Source organism: Crocodylus siamensis, chromosome 9 (genome assembly GCF_052110815.1).
Source record: "Crocodylus siamensis isolate JL-2025a chromosome 9, ASM5211081v1, whole genome shotgun sequence".
In the NCBI taxonomy this organism is placed as follows: Eukaryota; Metazoa; Chordata; order Crocodylia; family Crocodylidae; genus Crocodylus; species Crocodylus siamensis.
In genome coordinates, this window is record NC_143403.1 from 50,284,230 (window position 1) to 50,302,068 (window position 17,839).

Genomic DNA, 17,839 nt, shown 5'->3' on the forward strand with positions numbered 1-17,839 from the left:
GGAGATACAGAGGCTTCGATCAGGTGCAGTGGGGCAAGGGAGAAGGGCAGGCCAAACCTCAGGCCTGGTAGAGCTATCACCCAACCTGCAGCTCCAAGGGATCAAACCATATGTTAGGGACCCAGATGTGATGCTACCTACTCCAGTAGATGCAGCCAACTAAACCCAGAGCACAGCAAAGATCTATAGACAATCTCCCAGCCCTCCCACCACATGGGAATCCTGCTGCTAATTCCTGTGCCCAGCCAACACTCCAAGCATGCAAATGCCAAAACATGGCCACGGACATGTCCCGTCCAGCGGAACATACCTTCCCTTGCAGTACACGCATGCAAGTACACACACACACACACACACGTCTGACAGCAGGCACACACGTGCACATCCATGTCTCAGCAACAAATGTGCATGTGCGTCCCCAACAGCACACACATGCACCCATGTCCCTGGCAGTAAGCATGCATCGTGTATGTGTCTTCAACATGCAGGCATATAAGTACATGCATGTGCACACATCTTTAGCAGCATACACACACCCCTCTGAAGCATGCAATTATTGCCAAGTGCAGAGTTAGGGTTGTACAACACTATCTCATGCTCCCCTACAGGCAGCATCCCAGACCTGGCCCATCTGCTAGGGACCACAGGCACTCAGCTTGCAAAACCTGGCTCAAGTGAACCTGAAGGTTGGGAAGGGGGCAGTCAGCTCCCAGCTCCATGCCCCATGGAAAGGTATTGCTCAGCTCCTGCTTGTCATCTGGGGTAGCCATGAGGGGACACTGACATGAGCCAAGCAGTGCATGTAGCACATGGAGCTGGAAGTGGGGGCACTGATTGTATTACTATTTCACTGCTGCTAGGGAAGTGAAGCTTAGACAGGCTTGTGAATTAATCCCAAGATCCCCACGCTGTCCCTGTGCCAGCCCCACAGCCCATCAAACCCCTCTAGTTAATAGTTTACTCAGCATGAGATAACTCCTCTCAGCTCAATCTCTCTTCAAACCCATTTGAATGTCATTAACATTCTCAAGAGCAAATATTTGAGCAGAGATGGGAGGACTGGGATTGAACCAGTGACAGCAAAGCCCAGATTTTTTTTTCTTTTTAAAGGAATTGTTCATGTTCCAAGCCAAATCAGCCAAATCAAGTCAGTCCAGAATCATAAGTGGCCCTACAACCAGCAGACATCCCCCACCCCACCAGGGGCTTCAGATATTTCCAACATCTTTTGGCAGGCATCCTACATGCAGGCCCAAGCTCAGAGGCTTGGGGTTCAGATACCCCCAAGTTTCACCTGCCCTCAGCCATTGGCTGCAGGAGCAAGCTAGGGAGGAGCCTCCCATTTCCATAAAACGGGCATTAAGCCCCATCACATCAACAGGTACTAAACCATGCCAGAAGAACAGTTACCCCTGGGAACACTTAAGGAAAACTGCCTTCTTTGACCCAGATACATGGTGTTTCCCTTGCCAGGTAAGAAAACCTCCAAGCCTGGCTGCTCTGGTGCCTTCATCACTGTGCATGGGGCGAGAGGGAAAGGAAGCCAGATCATTTGGACATGGCAACAGGTTCTAGGCTCCTCACACCCCATAAAATGGGGAATAAAGCACGCTGAAGCAGTTTGCAGCATTTAAGTGCCAGGCAGAGATAAGCCAATCAGCCCTCCCAATCCCTTCTGTGGACAGGAGACTGGAAACCATTGTTAGCCCTGTTTTAGACAGGGGGAAACTGAGGCACAGAGGATCAACTGCAGACACAGTGATCAATGGAACAACCCCAGGAATTAATTTGCTCCAGAGGGATGAAGGGACCAGCAAGTCAGAGATTAGAGCTCTGGACTTCCCTACTCCTGGGTCTCCAACCCTGGGGCACACAGCACTGGCATCTCAGCCAGCACGGATACAGCATCCTTTGGATGACCTTCAGAGGGATTCCCCAAGCTCCCTCCTGCCTTCATTTTGCATCCAGAACTTCTGCTTTTTCTCCCCTTTTCTTCCTGGGGAGACACCCGAGGCCAAGGACTCAAGCTCTTTCGGGGAATATAGACCTCCAGGGTAGGAGGAGATGGAGGGGCTGGCTTCTCCCAACTGGGCCACCTTGGCATCCTTGCTTGATAACCACACATGCCAGGAACCTTGCTCTTCATAAGGGGCAGGCTTGGGGGATGAATGAGGAGCCAGGCACCACATGCAGCAGAAAGGATGTGCCAGAGGTGTTTTTAGGCATGGCAGGCAGGAAGATTCCCCCCACCACCACCCTCCTTAGCTTTTGCAGCTGGTGCTGACCTCCAGCCTGAAAATTTCTCCCTTGCAAACAAAAAAGAGCTACGGGGAGAGGGGGAGCTGGGAGTCCCTGGGAAAGGAGGGCTTCCGAGAAGGCCCACAGCATCCACACCAGAGCATGTTGCTGCCAGTGGGGCGGGCAAGAATGACCTCAGCATTGGGCCTAGAACTAATGAGCTCCAACTGTTTGGATTCAGACACAGCAGAGAAAAAAATCTAGGCTCAAACTTCACCGGAGGCATCTGATTTAAGTGTCATGGTTAGCTCATCTCAAGTGCTTGGCTATCACCATGGTACAAAGGATGACAGGGTTGCCCTTGATTGCACCTGGGGCTTCAGGGGCAGGACAACTGGAGGGTTCCCAATAAAGGCTGTGCCAGGTGGGAGTGCATGTGGAAATGAATTCCAGAGGAAGGAAGGGAGGGAGGGATAGAAACAGAAGAGCGAAGGAGAGGGGCAGCACAGAATGATGGGACTGTGTGAGAAAGGGGCACTGGATGAACATATGGGGTCCACTCACAGGCATGTCCACCCCACCTGCCCCAGGCCTCTATGCCAGGCCTCTCTCCCCACCCCCATCACTCTCCTAAGCAAGCCCCCAGGCAGCTGGCTAGAAACGGGAGACGCCGCTGACTCTCCAGAAGGGGGAATAATTTATGGACTTCTCCATAGTAACCACTTCATCACTAGACAGCTCCAGAACAGCTTTTCTGCACTGCCAGGGGCTTGGGGTGCTGGGAACTGCAGGGGTGGGGAAACGAACCCAGCCCAGGCAATGCTTTCCCACCCCGACCTGCACCAGTGTCCCCTCTGCCTATGGCTGCATTTAGATGCAGGACCACTGCGTTCAGGTTCAGTAGGAGCAAGTTGAATTGATCAGTGTCCTAAGCCAGCCTGGGGATCCACACAAGAGCCTTGCACAGTGGCCCAGCACTGCTCAATTCCCACCCCGCCCCCGAACTTGGCATCCAGAAGTGATGTGGCATGGTGATGTGGCATTAAAGATGCAACATAGCAACACAGGTAGGTGGCTGCACCGTGGTGACAGCCCAGATGCCCTTCGTACCCTGCCATCTATGGCAGCTGGCAATGGGGAGAGCTGCAAGGGTGGCTCAGGGAATGGGACAGAAGAACCGAAGGGCAAGAGTGCCCATCCAGGTAGTGGGGTGGCAGCAACGCACGCTCTGGGAAGCCAGCCTGGGGCAGGTGGAGTTATGGCAAGGGCTGGTGAAGCGGACTGGACCTCACGCAGATTCCTCAGTGAAGTGTGATGCTCTACAACTCTCCCAGTTGAGGATGGCTCAGGGGCAGTAGAGACAGAGGCACCTACTTGTCAAGTGACCAATATGGAGCCCCCATTGGCACCAGCACCTTCCACCCGAGAACCCCCAGGCTCCTTGTATATCCTAATGAAAAGCACCTCACACCCCATGCTAGGAGGTCAGCATTGTTGCCCCAAGTCACAGAGAGACAGAAGCACAGTGCGATGAAGTCGCTCATTTTCAGAAGGGGCAGAGGATTTTAGATGTGGGCCCAGGGCCTGACTGCCAGAGGTACAGTGACCCCCAGCACTCAGCACCTTCAGCTGGAACAGGGTCCCACTTCTCAGTAGGAAACTCCCTGATACCTCAAACTAGGAGCCCAAAGCAAATGACCTAAAGTTAGCAGTTGCTTCAGTGACTGGTCTGAAGTCAAACAGAGAATCAGTAACAGAGCTGGGATGAGACCCCTGAGCTCCTGGGTTCAGTCCTGTGCTCCACTTCCCTTCTGTCCTACCCTTGTTGTCCCCACTCCTGTCCTGCCCTCTTCTCTTGCCCAAGTGGGGTTGCAAGCCAGGACAACAAGACACTTTCCAAGGGCACAAAGGGAGTGAACCAGCTGGTGAGAAGCCTCGTCCCTGATGGGACACAGCGAGCACTGACAAAACCCCAGTGCCAGAGAGGTGCCAGTGTTCAAGTCGTTAGTGCCAAGACAGTATTTTGTAGTAAGGAAGTTTGTATAAAAGGAGAAAAGGCTGGAGAGATTTAACCAGAAGGCTACCTTCACAAAACATTCACCTGCAAGAGACACATTAACTCTGCCCCTGCCTAGAGGTCTGGAAAGGTTGGGGGAATGCAACCCTACATCAATTCTGTCCCCAAAGTAGAGACTGATCGCACTGCCTCCCCCAGGCTTTAAACCCCCTCGCATGGGTCCAACAAGCAAAAAGTTCCGTTTTCTTGTGCATGGAGATCCCCAATTCTCTGCTGCACTTGCCTCAGGGCCATGTTTCTACATCCTTCCTGCTTGGGTGGTTTACCACATGGTTTGATTGCCTGGCAGCAACACATGAAAGTCCCTTTTTGAAGCCTGGTTCTATAGCATGCAAGGCTGGGATGTAGTCTCTTAAAATAAGCATGTCTACACAGCAAACTTACCATGTCAGGAGGTAGCAGGCCTCAAACACAATGCTGTTCCATGCATGCTGCATTTGGAGGCAGGATAGCTATACCCATGCAGTGATTCAGGTGGGCTAATCATGTGCAAATTAGCCCACCCCACACTAATTACCCTGCTTGCAGTGCCACATGGACATGGACCCCCTACTCCCCATCTAGAAGGCAGGGCAGCACATGGTGTTTGAGAGTACTGCTGCCTGGCATGGTAGGTTTAGCACGTGGTTTCAGTCTCCGGGCACAGCATGTCTTCACCCAGTCCAGCTGGCTAAAGGCCCTACTGGCACCACAAAGCTGGCTGGGCAGTTCCAGGAGTGGTGAGGACTTCAGTTCCAGGCCTAATACAGCAGCTCTTTGTATTGTGATGGGACTGGACTGGCTATGAGGCATGCTTGCAGGGACCAGGCTGGAAGGCTGGTGGTGATGGCCCCAGTGGCACCAATTTTAGTCTGTGTCACATCCTGGAAACTCCACAGGAACTTGGCCTGCAGACACAATATGAGCCAGACAGGGGCACTTTGCTGTGCACTTTGGTCTCTGCTACACCCAACAGCTGACCCCTGCCAGGGAACCCTCCCAGCTCCTGCCCAGCCCAGCCCCAGGTCCACTCCCAGCTGGAGACAGGCACTCACCTGGCTACAACCTCGTTGTCGACTTTGACGATGCAGTAGGGGTCACTGGAACCAGACCTTGGGAGGGAAGGCAAACATGCAGTATTACCTGGAGCACTGGTGGGAGGCAGGTCCTCCCATAGGGCTCTGATGCACTGGAGGCGAGCACTGTAGGAGCTTGGGGAAGGCTCTGGCAGGACTTCACCTGGTGACAGAGGCTGAGTGGCTTTGCGGTGTGCAGCACCAGTCACTATGGTGTATGGAGTCAGGCACTCTTGCCCAGGTAGAGGAGAGGCTGCACCCATAGGATGCCCCCTGAGAAGAGCAAGTTGGAACAGCTACCTCCTATAACAGGACATCTGATGGGTGAAGTGATCACTGAATCAATGGTATCCCCCCACGCCCCTGAGCAAACCGCCTTCAGGCAGGCTCCCTTCCCCTTCCCACCCCCACCCCTCCCCCCCAATGCTCATCTCCACATACACCTTCCAGTGACAAACCCCTCAACCCTAGCTGCACCGCTGGGCCCATCTGCTCCACCTGGGCACCTTGACCCCTCTGCTTTAACCCTACATGCCAAGCCTACATGCTATTTCTTACAGGGAGAAATTACTCTTTGGGAAGCAGCGGTTTATATTGGTAATGGGGGGGCAGCACAGAGGAAAGAGGCAAAGGCCCGTGTAGGGAAGGATTGCAGGGAGCAACAACTTCTATTGAAGACAGTGCCCACCTGAGGGAACCACCACAGGCTTCGGTCCAGCCCCCTGGTGTCTGCAGGAATCCCACAGGGAGAACATCTCATAGTGCTTGAGGGCTGCTGAACCAGGACCAAGTCCATGATGACAGAACTGTAACGGACCATTTGGTCCTGAAAGGGAAGCTGTTGATGGTGGGAGTGGGGTAAGGGTGTTTGCCAAGGGCTCAGGCAGCTTCTCAATGTGCCTTCTCTCAGCCCCCCTGGACAAACTGGTGTGGTGGGGTTCCCCAGACTTGCTTGGAGGCACTGTTCTGACAGGATCAGGGATAACCTCTGCTTTACCAAATCTGCCAAGGGATATTGACCCAGGGAGTGACCTGTTAGCAGCAGGCAGTTCCCCTCCGAGTAACGAACCCTGGAGAGCGAGGGCTAGGATTTCTGCTTGATGGAAGGCAGGAAGTTTCCCTCCTCAGTGAGACCAGCTGGGAGAGGACTGGAAGTCTGGAGTCTGGCAGCAGGCTATGCTGGATGGAGACGATAACTCAAAGGAACCAGGGCACAGCCACTGAGCAGGACTGGGCAGGGTTTGCCCTGGACTGGAAGGGCCACCAGGGGATCATCAAAAGCAGGGATCAAACCCGCAGCCTTGATTCTACACCATGAGCCTCTGCTGCTTGCTCAGGATGAGCCACCTATGCAAGCCAAACCTAATGCAAGCTTCTTGACCTCTGTACATGGGCCAGTGATTCACATTCAGATCATTAGCCCAGAGTCTCAGGGGTTTGCTTTTCAGGACAGGTTTGTCACAGGTATGCTGAAGGCAGGATAAATTCACACCTTTTAGAGACTAACAAAAGTAGGCTACTTTGGTGCAAATCTACCCTGTCTTCTACCTGACTTCAGGCTAACATGGGTAACTACATCTCTTTGCACATTAGTTACATGCTGCCAGAGTCAAGTTCCCCTTATAGTTTCCACAGGACCCAGCACCCCCACTGTCCCCAAGCTATCCTCTGGAGGGACACATGTTGAGACAAGCAAAGATTTGCTGCATTGCTCCAAGCTGCAACCCAGGCCCACCCCAGAGGTGGCTGCATTCCACACATAGGCATGGAGGAGGCTGTGTAGGTATCATATCCACTGGAGGATCTTGAAAGGGGTGGTATTTAGGATTAAAGACACAAGACCAGTCAAAAATACTGTATTGAGTTGAGGAAGTAAGAAAGGCTGAGAAGCACAGGATAAACCTGCTACCTTTCAGAGATAAAGATCCATGGAAATAGTGCCCTCGCTGTGTTAGTGTGTCCTGGTGTTTCTGTGCTCACCCCTCTCTGCCTGGGGATATAAACTTGCTCCTTTGTGCTGAGATCTTCTAGGATCCCTTCCCAACCCATCATGGCTGGACTAGTCTCCCTTTCAGGAGGAATTGTAGGACGGCAGTGGAGGACTGTCACTGCTTGAGTGATTTAAATTTGGCTCATTACAAAATGAGCGAGTTACAGCCTGAAGTTAATCAGACCCAGCTACAGCTGACCCCTAAATTGTATAATTTCACCTGGAATTCAGATTTAGCCTCCAAACACAGCTAAAGGCTGGCATGCACATGAACAATAGGGAGAGGTTTGGGCTACAACCTGGATAGGAGCCCAGGGTTAACTGCATAACATGCCCTCAGAGGTGAAATGCTACCTGCAGGGCCAGCCTGACACCTATAATGACTCTGGAAATAAGCCTCCTCTGAGCTCTCCGAATGGGCAAGCAGCCAATGAATTCTAATGCACAGGTCCAGGGCCCCACATGCTACAGCACATTAACCAGAGCAAACAATGCTGTCCAAATAGGTCCATTCAAGCCATGGTATCTCCTTGCTCCCATCACCCCCCAGAGCGACTTTCCTATTCCTTCTGGAATATGCTGGGTTCTTGCACCTCAGGGGTTAAGCTCACAGTTTCTATAACAAGGGGAAAGTCTCAATACCATATTTATTAGCTGTCTGGCATGAGCACCAACCATGGACCAGGACTGTACTGAGCTAGGCACTGTACACATTCAGTGCATGGTTTATATGCCAAGATTGCTGGCTGGCAGTGGTTCAAATCCTGGTTACAGGAGCCTCAGCCCTAGCAGGGCAGCTCTGTCCTTTCCAGCAGATGAAACGTTGCTCTACACGGGCAATGACAGCTGGATTCCAAGCAACCAGAACTGGCTTATGCCAGTAGCACTGACTTCAATGGGAGCAGAATTTGACCCATATGCAGCCCTGTTGAAAGTCTCACAGCACTTCTTGCAAGAGTCAGAGTTCCCTCAACTACCATTTTACCGTCCTCCCATCAAACTATGTTGTTTTATATCCAGGCAGCTGCCCAACCACCCAGACATAGCTGCATGGCTCTAGAACATACAGCACTTGGAGGCCTTTAGGATGAAAGCTGGAGATCTGCCAGTGTCCATGTATATATGTCTCTGCTGCCTTTTCCACCAACAAGCCCATCAGACAGGACTATTTTTCCCTTTCCCTCTGCATACAACACCAGATAACCTGCTCTTACCCCAGAGGTGAAGGTGCATATTGGCTCTTTGTGTCACCATGTGAAAATCTCCCTGGAAAAGGGTTTTATCCAAGCATCCCCAGGCTCTGCCACTACACCAGCCCACAGAGTTTCTGTAGCAACCCACCTCCCAGTGTCATGATGCCGGGACACACACCATGTCACCATGACATGATGAGTCTCTCTCAACTGCCTGGGGCCTACCTGGACTTAACCCTTTCTTGACATTGAGGGCAAGGCAGTTTCCTGAGCAACCACAATGTTGCAGCTAAAAAAAAAAAAAAAAAAAAGAAGAGAGAGAGAGAGAAGAAAGAAACAAGGAGCTCAGACAAGGGAGTTACCTAAAACGGTGCCCAGTAGCACAGTAATAATCTACTCAGAGCTATTTCCTGTGTAAACATATGAGAACAAGCCAGTACTCCTTGCGGTGAGGTAGATTTGCTCCAGTTAAAGCCACAGCCAGGCTCCCACGTCAACAGTGATTTTTCTCTCCTTTATTACGTGAAGAAGAAAAAAGCCTTGAACGTCTCACTATAAGACTAGATCAATCGGACAGCTTACAGTGCCCATATTAGGATACTGTCATGTCCTTCTTGTCGCAGACCCACATCGAGCCCACTCCTGCTTGCACGTTCATTTTGTGACTTCTTCAGCTCAAATCACAGAGGTCTATGCTGTCAGCATCAAAAAGCCCAGGGTTCAAGCCCCTCTAGGGAAGGGTAATTATCTAAGCATGAAGAACTCTTGAGAATTTGCAGTCATGTTACTAAGAGAGGCATAAGTCATGGAGAGTTTTAAACAAGAGCTAATATTTCTTTTTCTTGCTGGTTTTGGAAAGGCATGTGCCATAAAATCTGGGTATACTCACTATACCTTTTGGGAGAGATTTGCATGGAACTGAAATAGCAAAATCTCCTCTTTGTCCTCAGGCACATGTGTTTTGCATCAGACATCCAAGGAAGAATGTAAGCCCCAGTCTTGCAAGCTCATCTTCAGGTCTGGACCTCTAGCCTGCAAGAAGCCTCACAACACCCCGGGTCTGAACAAATCTCTATGCCGATCCAATTCCAGGAGGGGGGCCACTGCTGGTTCCTCTAGGGGCTGCTGTACTTAAGGGGCTGCTGCCGCCTCAACGAGGTCAGTACAGCATGGCAGCAGAGCCTCTTACTGGAGTAATGGTGAAAGACAAAAGAAGGGTATTTTTTCTGCTGGCTCAACTACACCCTAACCCTGAACAGCAGAAGCTAAGCAGATAGGGTTGGCCAAGACACCTAAGCCAGCTAGAGGGTGTGATCTTTGCAGAATAGACCAGGCCTCAGTGATGAGACCCATCACTACATGGAGGTAGTTCATGATAACTGCAACTCCAGCACAGTTCTGATCAAAGAGCCTCCTCCTCTGGCTAGCATAGGCAAGGCAGGTGACTAAGCCCAGCCTAAGTAACACTTAGCAGCCGAGACTTGGGACCTGGAGAAAAAAAAATGCACATAAAAAATATGTACTTCCCCACTTGCACCAGTATAATTAAGCCTGGCTCAGATCCCGCACATCCCAGGCACAGAGGGGGACCTGTCAGAGGCTTTTCACTCCAGCTCACATTGACCTTGGCAGTTGGCACATCTATGGCAAAGGAACTTTAGACACAACATGGATAAGGAAGACCTAGGACCACCCAGAAAGGACCACAGAATTACATATCCAGCTCCTATGCATCAGCAGAGGTCCACTGACCACAGTAAAGCCAGCCAACGTGAGAGGCTAATATGTGGATTACTTTATTCCAGAGTGTTTAAAACAAACTCCAACACACTGCTTTGGATGCAGAAAAAATTAACTTCATAGAAGCAACTGGTCTTTATTAGGAGGTACAGTGTGGGTCATAAGGTATTCCCCAAAAAGGCCACTAATAGGTTGCTAGTGAATTGTGGCACTAGCCACAACAGCAAGAAGACTGTTTGCAGCCCCAGATTTTATCTGCTGAGAAGTGTTACTTTTGACTGGTCCAAAGTATTATGAATTTGCTAAACTAGCAAAGCCAACAAAGCTACAATATCTAGTTCCATGGAATCATAGGAAAGCAGAGCTAGGAGGGACAACCTGCCCAAGGGAGGTTCACCCTTGTCTAAGACAGTGATCTTCAAACTTTTTTGATCGCGCATCCCTATCAGTAAAAAATTTCTGAGCATGCACCCCCAATATATGTATATTTATATAAATATAAATAGAAGTTCTAATATTTTCTTCCTGCACCCCAATGAATCGTCTTGCACACACCCCACTTTGGAGACTACTGGTCTAAGACATCCTAGATAAGCATTTGTCTGATCTGCTCTTCAAAACTTTGGGAACAAACCCTTACACAAAACTACCAGGTACAATGCCAGAAACATCAAAAACACCCTTTAACTTGCAATGGATCAGGCAAGAGAATGGGAGAGCACTATCCATGTCATGCTACTGCAAGGAAAGGAAGTAGTTAGAATACATTCAAAAGATCCAAGGATTTTCACATTTTTTACATGAAAGGATCAATTTCATTTTAAACACACACACACACACACACACACACACACTAAATGATCAAAAAAAATCAGAAGACACATCAAGGAACTTAAGATTCATTCATTTTTAGAACTTGTAATCTTAGTAGGCCACCTGAGGTTTTTTTTTAATTTGAGTGAGAAGTGGAGGGCTACTGACTTGTGGTTTTCGATCGTTTGCAGTAAGCTCATTGCAGATAAAGTGTTTACTTACTAATGATAGCATTATTTGCATAATATTTACCTAATTCTTTGGTAACAAACTACTTTATGTATCTTAACACTTAGTAGAGAGCAATCAAAGGAGGTTCATATGTACAGAAGCAATTTGCATGTACAGATAAATATGACTAGCTCGTACTCATAATTTAGGTTCCTTTCACTGTGCTTTGAAGTGCTGGTTACTTGATAACATCCCTACTAATGAAGAAGAATTTATTTCCTCTCTTTTGCTGTGCTTGCTTCCCTCCTCAGACCCGATTCAAAAGCTTGTCTAACTTTATTTCAACCAAGCAGCTGATCTCACCCTTAAAAAGTCCTTTCCTGTCAAAGTAGATTTGTCCCTTGTAACTCAGATGTTTGCTACCTAAAATGGTTAAGAATTCAGAATTTACTTATAGCGAAAAAGTGCCAGAAAGGAGAGGTTATATAGGTTCTCTCTGTCACCCAGGATAGAATCAACTATCCCTAAATCAATCCCAGTGGATGTTAGTCTAACCTCCTCTGAAAATACCTTCAATGATGGAAATGCCACAGCTTCCCTAGGGCATCTATTCCAGTGCCTAATTCTCTGTACTAGCTTTCCTTAATCTCCAAACTAAATGCCCCTTGCTACAGTTCAAATCCAGGACTACTTTTGCTACCACCAGTGGACACTGGGAGTAATATAGAACCTTCTTTGCATGAAATTTCAACATAGTTGAAGGCTGTTATCATGTCTTCCTCACTCTTCTCTTATCTAGACTAAACAAACCCAGTTCTTTCAACCTTTCCCCCTCCTTATTTGGTGCCAAATATTTAGCTCTTAATTCTTCGTTACCTTGGGCTTCTCAGCATTACATCTGTTTTGCACTATGCTGTCCTACTCTGTTGAGTTACTCCACTGAACACAAGGCAGTTACTCTTGACACACACCAGAGTAAGTGAGAGGAAAGCAGGATCCTTGTTCTTTTTGGGACCCAGCTGCACAGCTGTATTCCTCTGGGATAACAGAGCTCAAAACTAATGTGAGGGCTGAAGACAAAGCACTCTTGGTCAAAGGGATCCAGCTATGGAACAATATGTCAAAGGCTAGATAAATCCAGGTTCTGACCCTCTTACGACAACGCCACCTGTCCTGAATTGTTTAGGAACAGTGCATCTGCACAGGGGGTCGGTTTAGAGTAGAGGTACCAAACACATTCAGTCCTGTGGGGTGGGTGAGGGTTGTGTGGCTGGTCTGCAGGCTAGACTGGATACACAGCCTGGCCCCATGCACCAGACCCAGCACTTAGGATTGGTCCAGCTCATGGGCAGCTCATGCAGCATGCACCAGGTCCAGCCCAGTATGCCCATGCAGCCTGTGCTGGCCCCAATCCAAGGCTCAGACTGCATACAGCATACAGGCCAACATGGGACACCTGCTGCATGCAGCACCATGCTGGACCAAGCCTGCATGCTGGTTCCTTTATGCACGGATGGTTTGTGGGCTCAGAGCACTGCATGCAGCATATGGGGTCAGTCCAAGACCCACGGGCCAGATCTTTGACACCCTTGTCTAGGCTAGTGATTCTCAGCCAGGGCTCCATTGCACCCTGGGGTACCGTGAGATCCTTTAAAGGGTGCCATGGGGTGCCACACAGTGTTAGCACTGATGGGCATGCAGACATGATTCACAAGGGATTTCAAACAGGAATCCATGGTGTCAAAAACATTTGGCTCTACTGTGGTCTTTCTGAGGTCTTTGCAACAGAAGAATTGCTCTATTATGTCCCCTTACTCAAAAAATGAGCGAAAGCCAAGAGCTGGCATTTTTGCAGGGTGCCATAAGTCTACTGAAGGGTGCCTTAAGTGTAAAAAGGATGATAACCACTGGTCTAGGTGACCCTTGGAAGCTCTTGCTGACTATGATTCTTCTATACTAATGCTACGAAACCTTTTCAAAAAAGGTTCTTTCCACCTCTGAATGACTCTTGCAATCCTGACACTAGCTGGAATCCTAAAAATCAATCTCTCTAAAACCAACCAAATAGAGATCGGATCTCTAAAAGGGGCAAAATGCCAAAAAATCTATGAAGTCCAATAGGCACTTGCCTATGGCTACCAAATTTACAGGGAAGGTGCCGAGATACCGTGATGGTGGGTATAAAACCCTAGTTTAGGTTGGGAGGTTCTGTAAATATCAGCCTGTGTTAATTCTCTTCTCCTACCAGGTTTACTCCATAGCAACTGATCTTACACTGGCTGGGCCCATTCACTGGTTATTTGCATCCATGCGCAACAGGAGAAAAATTCATCACCACCAATGGAAGGATGCAAAAATCATGACTTCACCCTCCAAACCAAGGGAGTCAAACATGACCAAACCAACAACCCCAGTGTATATTTTTTTTAATTTGCCTCTGAGAGCTCCCAGTAATTTTATTTATTTTTTTGAGTTTTCCTCTACTTCCCTCATGTCTAGAAAGTGCTTTTTTTAAAAAAACAAATAAAATAAAAGCTGCCCCTCTTGCACAATCACCTGCCTCCAAGAGCTGGGGCTGGAAGAAAACACAGGAGCTCAAAAATCCAAGAGGTGGCATTTGGCAGCCCTGCAGTCCTTTAACTCCAGCGTAAACAGCCACAAAAGAACCAGGATCAAATAGAACAGTCACGCCTGAGCTAAATGAATTTAAAAAAAGAGGAGAATAAGTCTGGTGGGCAGCCTTAACTCAGTTTGTAGCCAACAGTCAATCTCCACCAGCATTTGAAATCTTCTGAGCAAGGGAAGTGTAAACCTTCATCCCCAGGTGTAGATGGATGCAGGCAGAGGGAGATGCTGGCGCACATGACCCTTGAGTACACCAGGCTGCAGCCCCTCCATCTCCACCTCCAGAAACTCTGGTTGAATTTCACCCCCCACCTTTTTGTTTTTGGTCATCCCATCCACAGCCCCACCAAGACTCGGGACACCCTGGTCAACCTCCTCCTGGCCCTGGCCAAGTGGGTCCTGTACTTGGCCAGGAAAGAGGCTCTGGCCAGAAAGGTGCCCAGACACTGCGGGGCTGCTTTCTTCTCACTTGTCCATGCATGTTTCTGGGCAAAACCCCAGTGGGCAGCATCCACCGGCTCCTTGGATGCCTTTGAGGACCAGTGGCTCTGCTCCGTGTCCCCCTCTGGAGAACTTCTTTTCACATTTTGAGCCTGTGACCCCCACCTCACTCCTACCCTTTTCCTCCTGGGGCCCACCAAAACAAATAAATCAATAAATTATCAGCTGGATCTTACAAACTTAGCCCCCACTACCGTGCTGGGCCAGTTAGTTAAGGCCCACGATCTCTGGAAGACACAAACAGACATGTGTAGATGGAGGGGCGGGAGCTGGGGTGTATTTTACTCCTTTCCCAACAGCCCCACAAAGGGCCAGGACTGCAGACTCTGGAAGACGAGATGCATTCAGTGTAGCTGGTGGTGGGAGGCGGGCTGAGGCCACGGCCCCCAGTGCCGGGAGTGGTGCTCACAGCCCCCTGCTGGCCCCAGGTCCCCCGAGGATGGCACCAGGGGCTCGGGGGCAGCCCGGGATCCGCCGGGGAAGTCCAAACTCCAGCTGCCCCCGCCGGCCGGTGCCTGCCCGGGACCCGCGAAGGCGGCCGGTGCTGCAGAGGGAGCCGGTCCCAAGAGCGGCACGTGCGCGCGCAGCGCCCGGGGACCCCCGGGAAGGGGGGAGCGGCCCGGCGGCTCCGCGGCCAGACGCGCCCGGCGGGCAGCGCCGCCCCCGGCCCGCGCGCCCAACTCACACGTCCTTGGCGGGCAGGTGCTTCCCCTCCACCACTCGGAAGTGCAGCGCCGTGTTCCTGGCCATGCCCGCCCGCAGCCGGGCCGGGGGGCGCCGCCTCGCCTCGCCCGCACCTGCCGGGCGCGGACCCGCCTCCGAGCCCCTGCCGGGCCGGGCCGGGGACCCCGGCTCCTCCTGCGCGCTCGGGCCGGGGCAGCCGCAGGCACCGGGCGCGCCCGCCAAGCTCCCACCGCCGCGGCGGCAGCCCCAGGGTGGCCGGGGAAGGCGGCGGGCGGAGCCGCGGCCCCGCCCCGTGCGCCGCCGGCACCTGCCCCGAGCCTGGGCGGCGCCTGCGGGCGCTCGGCGCTGCTGCCCGGAGCCGGCCGCCGGCGCGCAGGCGGAGGGCAGCTGGCACCGGGCTGATCGCCCGGACGGGCGCCGGAGCTGCTCCTGCCCCCGGCTCAGGAGGCGTCAAATCACCCTGTGCTTTCTCGGGCCCCTTCCGTACCGGGGGCTTTGCTTTAGTCACAAGACTCTTCCTTCTCCGCACTAGATTTCGCTGTCCCGGAGGACAGGAACCCAGGCCTTTTCTTGCGGAGAGGGAAGAGTCTTGTGACTAAAGCCTGGGGATCTGGGTCTGCTGCCCACCCTGCCCCTGGGCACCCTGGGGTTAAGTCACCGCACCGCTTCGTGCCTCAATTTCCCTCTCTGTCTCGTGACATGGGCATGAGGATCCCACCCCGGGGTGGATGTGAGGTTCTGGCTCGTGCCTGCAAAGCCCCCGGTACGGAAGGGGCCAGAGAAAGCACAGGGTGATTTGACGCCTCCTGAGCCGGGGGCAGGAGCAGCTCCGGCGCCCATCCGGGCAATCAGCCCGGTGCCAACTGCTCTCAGTTACACCTGGTAGGAGAAGAGAATTAACACAGGCTTCAACCAGGTGTAACTGAGAGCAGGATTGGGCCCAAGGTGGAGGCAGGGGCTCCCACCTCCCCTAGCATGCAGAGTGCGGTTTCTGCAGCCTTCCTGCTGCCATGCACATCACCTGAGTACCTGATCCTCACCGGAGAATCGCTCCTCTCCCCAGATCTGCCATCTGTTGCACTTGGAGGGGAACAGCTAAGCAGTGCCAGGTGGACTCCACACCTGGATCCTGCAGCTGTTTGCCTTGGTGTTCCTGGGGAGTACGGATGTTGGAGGGGAGGGGATGGTGCTAGGGTACACCAGGGGATGGAGGGGGGGAATCAAGTCATGTGTCTCCATCCAGGTGTCAGCACTTAGGTTCTTCTTTTCCCATGTATCAGGTTTGCAAGCTGAGAGGAGGGAGACCAGGAAGTCATTCATGAAAGGTGTGCTGGAAAGGAGAGCTGGCTGGATGGGCAGCTCACCAGAGCACCTGCCTAGCAAAGGCCTGCTTCGAAATCCACAGGGATCAATAAAAGGATCTTCAGTGAGTTTTGAGTCAATGAATATATAGACAAGTCAGAGCAATACATTGGGACCGCAGCTGGATGCCCAACTGTCCCAGGGACCTGTCATCCCAGAGAAGTTCTCAGATGTCTCACGGGCAGAGCACACCCTGCCCAGGAAACCCACTGCAAAGCCTTGCTGGGACCTCTGGAAAGCCTAGAAGAGCTGAATGCACTCTCTCACCCTTACCAGGTCCATCTCACATGGGTTGCTGCAGGAAGCCCTTGGAGCACAAAACCTTGGAGGCTGACCTGGTGGAGTGTCCCATCAGGGAGGAAAAGTTGAGGGACCTTTAGAGGCTGCAAATGTGTACAGGTTTCTCTCGCTTTATGGTATACATACGTTCCTGGAAAATGGCGCATAACTTGAATTCACATGAAGGGAACCCGCTCTACAATGTAACAAATAGGGATATGTTCCAAGACCTTGACAGTTCTGACCCCCCAGACCCACTTCTACCACTTTTACAAGACAATTTTGGTACTCACCAACAGCAGACAGTACACACAAGCACAGGGCGCTATCATAATGGGGGTGGCACCTACAGAAACACGTGTCACAGATGAGCAAGGGGCACAGATCCACACAGGAAACTATATTTATCTGTGCTCCTGTGCCCTTACGGCCGAGGGCAAGTGAAACTCAGGGGCAACTGAACCCTAAGCTTCCAGGCAATGGAAACATCTGAAGCCCCAGCTGGGGGTGAAGGATGTTTGCCGGTAGTAGGGCCACTTATGGTTCTTGAGTGACTCACAGATTTGGAATTGATTTGACTGGTTTGGCTTGGAACACAAAAAATGTTCATATATATATATATTAAAAAAGCACAGATCCACACAGGAGATTATATTTTGGTGCACATCAGTCCCTCAATGCACTGCACAAAACAGCTGACTGTGCACTTCCACCACACAGATCCCGTAAGAGTGAATTTACCTCATATATGATGACTTTTTGGTATTAAAAGGGTCATTGTATAAGAGTGAATTTGCGCATACAGAACCCGCATAAAGCGAGGGAAACCTGTAGTATACTTCCCAGATCCATTCCAAGCTAGGACCTTCAGAGAGCATGTGTGATGCCACTAAGCATCTACGTGAATCAGTCAGGGAGCCAGAGAGACCCCACCAGCCTCACCAAAAACGTTTCCGGTCCCATTTACAGGGCAATCCCAGGGTGGGGGGAGCAGGCACGTGAATCAGGGCAACTGCCCTGTGCCCCGAACAACCCCCGCGGTGGCCACAACATGCTGCTGGCTCCGTGCTCCAGCCACTCACCACCTCCACTCACCCCCCTGCTCTACACT

At 51.3% G+C, this 17,839-nt stretch overlaps 1 protein-coding gene across 2 annotated transcripts in view; it reads right to left on the minus strand.

Annotated features, from left to right (window-relative positions):
* Positions 1–15,332, minus strand: part of RASAL1 (RAS protein activator like 1) — a 54,310-nt gene extending 38,978 nt beyond the window's left edge. For both annotated transcript variants that reach the window (XM_090063110.1, XM_090063109.1), the window contains exons 1-2: positions 15,089–15,332; positions 5,350–5,406 (exon numbers count right to left, since the gene is read on the minus strand). In XM_090063110.1, the coding sequence (XP_089919236.1) occupies positions 5,350–5,406; positions 15,089–15,153 (122 nt within the window). In that variant the 5' untranslated portion in view covers positions 15,154–15,332. The remainder of the gene's footprint in view (positions 1–5,349; positions 5,407–15,088) is intronic.
* Between the last annotated feature and the right edge of the window lie 2,507 nt (positions 15,333–17,839).